The sequence below is a fragment of the Camellia sinensis genome, chromosome 10 (assembly GCF_055761805.1).
Source record: "Camellia sinensis isolate YWXY chromosome 10, ASM5576180v1, whole genome shotgun sequence".
Lineage (NCBI taxonomy): Eukaryota > Viridiplantae > Streptophyta > Magnoliopsida > Ericales > Theaceae > Camellia > Camellia sinensis.
Window position 1 is genome coordinate 150,597,441 of NC_138970.1, and position 7,061 is coordinate 150,604,501.

At 36.7% G+C, this 7,061-nt stretch overlaps 1 protein-coding gene across 1 annotated transcript; it reads left to right on the forward strand.

The window, feature by feature from the left end:
- Positions 1 to 411: 411 nt before the first annotated feature.
- On the forward strand, positions 412 to 6,802 carry LOC114305965 (acyl-acyl carrier protein thioesterase TE3, chloroplastic). Its single transcript, XM_028251118.2, has 5 exons — positions 412 to 772; positions 1,370 to 1,470; positions 4,661 to 4,770; positions 5,209 to 5,304; positions 6,433 to 6,802. Exons 1-5 carry the CDS (start codon positions 465 to 467, stop codon positions 6,550 to 6,552), a joined length of 735 nt encoding a protein of 244 aa, XP_028106919.2. The 5' UTR covers positions 412 to 464; the 3' UTR covers positions 6,553 to 6,802.
- The last annotated feature ends 259 nt before the right edge of the window (positions 6,803 to 7,061 follow it).

A 7,061-nucleotide genomic window follows, 5' to 3' on the forward strand; every position in this document is an offset into this window, starting at 1 on the left:
AAGTTAGTTTGTCGAACAAAAGCATTTTGTTCGATATTAAAGTGTCAAACAAAATGGAATTGTCCGGTTTTGAACTTCCGAACGAATTTATCCTTTACTGTTTTTTGTTCCATTTTCAAAAATGGATGACGCTTCGCGTATTCCACCTACTGCCTCAGAGAGACGACATCGTGCATTAACAAATCCATCATTCAATCCAATCAAAATCTTTAATAATATATATATTTTTTGTTATTTCGTTAAGAATTTTTAGTTTTTGGTTCGGGATTTTTGAATTATTAAAAGAAAAGATACGTAAATAACGTTTTAAAAGAGATGTGAGTATTGTATTTATTATTATCTTTTATGGTAATTTTAAGTAGAGTGTGTATCATAACTTATAATCCTTTGTCTTTTGTAATATTTTACGTTAGATTAATATTGTAATAAAAAATAAATATCGCATCGAGTTCAACGCCCACTGAATGGTCAGACAAATTCTAAATTCCCAACCTAAACCCACCACTCTCTCTCTCTCTCTCTCTCTCACGTACCCGATCCCGATCAAGGAGATGGTTCAGTCTCTCTTCTCCCCAGCTGCCCACATGGCTCTTCAGATCTCATGTTCCAAGTTTGCGTGGCTCAATCTCCACCGTCCATCCTCCTCAAATTTCCCCCCGTCACAGCCGCTGTTCCACCAGCCGCCGCTCTTGCCGCTTCATCTCCGGCCACTCCTCTCTCCTCCTGCCAGGAGCACCAGTGCACTGGCATTCGACTTCAAAGGTGGCAAAGGGTACTCACTTCTACTCTCCAATTTTTCATTCCTATTTATTTATTGCCTTGGTAATATTTCTAAGTAGAGCTTTTAGCTTGTAAAATTCATGGGTTATTGAGCTTTCAATTTGACATTTCTTGTTGCATTGTTAAATTCCATGGTGGGTTATTTGCATGAAGGTTGTGGTGTTACATTTTTATTTCTAATTTCTATTTTGGGCTGAATTTTGTGGACTTTCTTTGATGATGTTTCCATTGTATCATAAACTAGATTTAAGGTTGACATGAACGATTTTTGGATACTTGTCAATCTTTTGATGTGCACACGTACAAAACATTAATGAAAATTTGGACGGAATGATCAATTTGAAGGTGGACTTAAAATGTAGAGATCCAATTGTTCAAATTGAAATAATAGGACAAAAGTGAAATTTGGATCATACTATAAGGGTGAAAAATGTAATTTACCCTGACCTACGTTTGGGTGAAGCTGTGAGCTTGGCTATCTTTAAACCTGTTAAATTGGTATCTAATCAGAATCCATCTATATGGAGTCATACAAGTATATTTTGTATTGGGGTTAGAAATCCATTTATGTATTTTTTTTACTTGGCAGAATGAGTGGATTCCATGATGTTGAGCTCAAAGTCCGTGACTACGAATTGGATCAATATGGTGTTGTAAACAATGCTACTTATGCGAGTTACTGTCAACATGGTGAGACTGTTTATACTAAGCTGTGGTTCAATATTGAATTTAATAAACTTAGCCCTTCCAACATCAGTTAACCACATCCTTGGTGCAAGGATTTCATGTTTAACCTTTTAAATAATCTAATGCTTTTCTGAGTCTCTTGCTTAAAATCAAGTGTAGTATCTGGGTTTATCAATTAATATCCTTGTTATGTACAAATACATGTTGAAATTCACATGGATTTTTCTTCAATTTAGAAAAAACTGGGTTTGTTCACAATTTTAGTTCTATGTTACCCTCTGTCCTTAGATTTAGATAACAAATAGTGCATAGGGTATGTATCATCGGAGAGGTGAGTAATCTGAACAGTAAACCGACGGGAGTAAAGATGAGTCGATGGGTGAGAGTAGGTCCACCAAATTAGGAAAAGATAGATTCTTATAACTAGTATAGATGAGGCAATTCCAGGTAATGTGGGATACATTCCAACACATCCTCCTGGACCACAACGTACAGTAGCCGGACAAACGGCACACCAGTCACAGACCCAACCAAGCTCTGATACCGAATTGAAAAGTCCAACCCACACGTCTCTTTAAAATCCAGGTGTTAAAGAGAGGAAAACTGAAACCTTATAACTAGCACAGATGGGGTAACTCTAAGCAATGTGGGATTTATTTCAATAGTTTCCCCTTTCCCAAGAAACTCTATTGTCCTTATCGAGCTGTGAGAAATGTGTCTTATTTATAGGCATCTCCTTGGCTCATAGGTGGCCAAGTAGCCAATAGGGTTATGCCATATCACAAGTCTCTCAGATCAATCTTTTTGGAAAAGTGTAGCCTTGCATCAGCTAGATAGTTAGCTACCTTCTGGTGAGCCCCTACTCTTAGTCATCAAGCCACAAGATCTCCAACGTCCTGGTTATGGGTCATAGCATAGCCTTGTACCAGTTAGACTATGTCACGTACCAAGTCTCAAGGGCTTCTTGGGTCCTACCATCTCGACTAGGCTGGCTCGTTTGGCCTAGGTAATTTTATCTTTGGGGAGAAGATTCTTCACTTTTAGATCTCACTTTCTCTATCTTCACGAAAGTCATGGTTGTGACATGTCCGCGGTATTTGTGATAACCCTAAGCTCTCCATCAACTCCCGGTCTCAGTGGGCACCTCGAGGATTTCATTTCCCTCAGAGGCTTTTTTCACCTAGGGGAATTCATCTCACCCTTTGGGGATGCCTTAGTGAGTTCAAAAGGCATGCATGGAGACTTATTTCTCATTGCTTTAGACTATTTTATGCTAGTTCAGTAGACACCTTTCTTGCCTCTGCTAGTTCACCTATGGGTTTATAACTCCTATGGTATATCCTATGTGAGTCGGTTTGCGGACCCTTCATGGGCCACTTTTGACCCACCCATTTCTATTAGGATTTTTCTCTCATTCCTTTTTCCAACAGTGTTTCTCCCACCAACGCAAGTATGGCTGTAATTTCAAATTTCGAATTTCGAATTTCGAATTTGACCTTCATACAAAGAGTGATGCCTTTATACAAAATTATTCAACCTTGTTTGTGACATCTGCTAGATTTGAACCTTATCTGCTCTCCTTGTGGCTTTTTATTTTTAATTCGCTATCTTTGAGTTGGTCTTTGAAACTTTGACTAAAACAGTACATAATGCTATGTATCACTGATTCTTGTATTCAGCTACTATAGTGGAATTTACAGTGTGATTTGTACCATCTCTAGATGAGATGTGAGTGGAGAATAATTGTTATTCAGTCTAGTTGGGATCTCATTTAGATAAAGGCCATTTTATGGCATGCTCCAGCTTCCAAGAGCCAAATAGGAACAATAAATACCCACTATTATTTATCAAAAAATAAAAAAAAAATAAATTATGTATACCAACTATTTGGCTTCTAGACAAACAATTACTTGTTTTCTAAAGGTGGATCTAGGGACAACTTCACGTCATGATGTGATTATTGTTAGAGTCATTGTCAAAGCTGCTGAAGGAACCTTATGACCCAAAGCTACATGGAACTGCTTTTCCATTCTTCTGCAGTATCCAGCTTGGTTGTAGCAATGATGTTACTTGGAATTCAATGTTGTCACCTACTCATGATATTCTTTCTCCATCTTGTCTACCTAAGCTGTACAAATGGTTTGTGGAGGAAACTTAATTATTTAATTTCTCTGATAAATCCACCTTTCTGTATTACTATTATCCTTCTATAATTTTCTTCTTTGGGACAACAGTGTGAACTGATAAGCACTTAATAGTCCTGGATCCAACCTTTCAAAAATCATTATGATGGTCTGGATTTAGAACCCTCCAATATATGGCAGAGATGGAATGGCTGGTATTTATTTTCCTTTCTTCTTTTTTGCTTCTTCTGTATGCTTGTGTGTGGGAGCTAGGGCTTAATTAAAGGTAAGAACTTCAACTAGATAGATGCCAATGACAAGTGAAGCAGCAGATATTACGTTGAGCCTGGCAACAAACCTATCTGGCATTTACATGGGATTTTTATTTATTGGATCTTGGCATCCCTATAATCTTATGAAGATTGACTAGAAAGAAAGGAAGACATCATGGAGTGGAAGCATTATGTCAGATGTCGGAGCAATTTCTTTGACATCTGGCTAAAAGTCTTAGCCTGTCTGAATATTAACCTTGTCTGGTTTGGGCATGACTATGGGCTTGTTAATCTATAGATTTTAGGGACTGAAGAAGTTATGCAGTCAAATAGAATTGGAACTTTTTCGTTTTTGTTTCTTTTAAAGGCCAAGAACTGGAAATATAGTTTTTGAAGGAGCTTTTGTTGACTTAAGCCTAATAGTGATAGTGTGCAGAATAGTTTCAGAGAACAACTTTGTTAGTTTCTCTTTTTGTTTTGTTTTTGTTTTTGTTTTTGTTTTGTTTTGTTTTTTTTTTTTTTTTTTTCCCTTCTTTTTTCCGCTTGTTCTATGGAAATAAATCAGTTGCTTGCTTGTCATTTACACCTATACTGTCTCTCAATGTAAACTCTTATTTCTCATATTAAGATGTGTCCATACACAGCTAAAGTGTTATATGCATGATTGAAAAATACGTGGTGATATAATGAGGTGAGAAGCACACACAAGAATTTGCAATGAGTTTAAACTGTTTTGTTGTTTCTTCCTGATGCTTGGTTGAAACAGACTCATTACTTGTCCTTCATTATTTTGAATAGGTCGTCATGAACTTTTCGAAAGGATTGGTTTAAGTGCTGACTCAATTGCCCGTGTTGGTGATGCTCTAGCACTGTCAGATCTGTCACTCAAGTTCCTTGCACCTTTACGAGTACGACATTCATCTCCTCATTCATAACTACTAAGCCTTGGGTTTTGTCTAATTGTTACTCCTTGTTTTGAATCATTTTTCAAAATAGCATACCTCATAGGATACCTTTAACCTTTTGAGGTGAAGTTGAATGGCTTCTTATGGCCACCGGACTTGAGGATGAAATTCTACTTGGAGAACATGAAAACATTAGCCAATCCCATTTGATGGGACTTAAGGCTTGGTTTGGTTAGAACATGAAAGCATTAAGCATCTTACTTTAGTATTCGCTTAAACATTGTAAACAAAGTGATCCACTGAAAATGCAATAACAACAATTAACTGGTTCTCCATAGAAAATGAAAAAGGTTTATTATGTAGCATCGTTCTTAATATTTTGAAAGTTCAGTGATGGGTTAGGTCTAGTTGTTGTTCTCACATTGTTCTTTGTGCAACCAGAGTGGAGACAGGTTTGTTGTGAAGGTGAGGGTATCTGACTCTTCAGCTGCTCGTTTGTTCTTCGAACACTTCATCTTGAAGCTACCAAATGAGGAGGTTTCTTAACTTCTAAACTTTCTTTTTTGGGTTAATTACATTTTAACTCCTTGTAGTTTAAACTGTAAACACATTACCTCCTTATAGTTAAGAAATACACACTTAACCCCCTTGTGATTTGAAGTAAAGTGTAAAACTAATGAATTCTGTCTAAGTTAACCGTGTGTGAGTAACACGCAACGAATTAAGTGTGTGAGACATCTCCTAAAGACATTGACCTTAAAATGAATTGATAAAATGACATCTTTGTCTCTCTTTTTTTTTTTTTTTTTCATCCTCTGCCCCTTCATCACTGTATATCACTGTATAGCAGCAATTGACCCACTCTATCCTTCCCCACCTCTTGTTCTTGCCCATACTCATTATCTCCTCAATCTCATTTCCCCTTTTTTTTACCATGACTGATATGTATGTAAGAATTTACGTATGTGTTTGTGTGGGTGGGTGGGTCTTAGTTGGCTGGGACAGCCATGGCTGTTTTCATGGAAAAAAGAAGAAAAACAAGGACCAAAAATTGCACAGTTGGAAGCAAACGTGGTGGGCGATTTCAATTATATGGTATATATACATATATATTAATTGATATATATGTACATAGGAGTATAACATAATATATATATATATATATATATGTTTGTGTTATTTTAATTTGGAGTTTTTGTGCGTCAGAAATGTGTGTGCGCATTGGAAATGAAAAATTATTTTGGTTGATTTTGTTAGCTAAAAGAAGACGGGTTGGCCACGAGGCAGGGGAGGAGAGATCAAAATATGTGAAAAGAAGGAATGAAATAGAAAGAGAAGAAAAGGGCAGAAAGTGAAAACCTGGTTTTGACTTATGAGATTAGGATGGCCTAGAAAATAAAATTTGACAACATATCAAGGGTAATATGGACTTTTTACAAATATTGTTAACATAGTTTGTCCTGACACTTCACCCCAAATCACAAGGAGGTTAAATGTATATATTTAAATCACAAGGAGGTAATTTGGACCAAACTACGGGGAGGTAAAATGTAATTAACCCTTCTTTTTTTTTTTTAATTAAAAAAAAAAAAAAAAAAAAGAGATGAAAAAATTTCTTGAGAACATATCTTGATGCTAATGAACTCCATTTGTCTGGTTGCCCAGCCCATTCTGGAAGCAAGGGCCACTGCAGTTTGGCTTGACAAGAACTATCGGCCTGTCCGTATTCCACCAGAGGTGAGATCTAAGTTTGTTCAATTTGTTCGCCACGAGGAATCCAATTAAGTGAAAATTCAGCAAAATGGCCTATTTGGCTGAAGACCTGGTGAAGCTAATTTACTTCCCCACTTGCTCTCAATACCCAAAAGCACTTTTTTTTGGTTGGTTTGGGTTGCTAAAAGATTATCCAAAATCGAGAAAGTAACAATATTCAGATAGAAGGATTCCCGTTCTTGTAAGTTTTGATTTGATACAAAAACCTCATGGTTACAAATTAATAGTGAAATGGAGTAGTTAGAAATTGCTCCTTCTGGAATTTTGCTCACTTGTTATGTTCTTGAAATTTCTGCTTTTCACATGCATCCCCATCATACTTTTCTCACAAATTAATTGTGAAACTCAGTCCTTATAAATTGGATTGTTTTTTCTGTGATTGAGTTGGGTGAAAGCTGCAACATTGTAGAGGCTAGACCTGAATTAGGCCTTGGTCAAGTGCTTCAAATTGGGATTTGTTCGTTACCTTGGAAAGCATTCCATACAGAAATGCCTGTGATTTGGTGGGTAAATTTCTAGAC

What these genes read in the sequence shown, in the direction of transcription:
- LOC114305965 (XM_028251118.2), top strand. Translation starts at nt 465, where the DNA reads ATGGTCAGACAAATTCTAAATTCCCAACCTAAACCCACCACTCTCTCT. An exon ending in AGTTCCTTGCACCTTTACGA is followed by an intron (nt 4,771 to 5,208) that starts GTACGACATTCA and finishes TTGTGCAACCAG; the next exon opens with AGTGGAGACAGGTTTGTTGT. An exon ending in TGAAGCTACCAAATGAGGAG is followed by an intron (nt 5,305 to 6,432) that starts GTTTCTTAACTT and finishes CTGGTTGCCCAG; the next exon opens with CCCATTCTGGAAGCAAGGGC.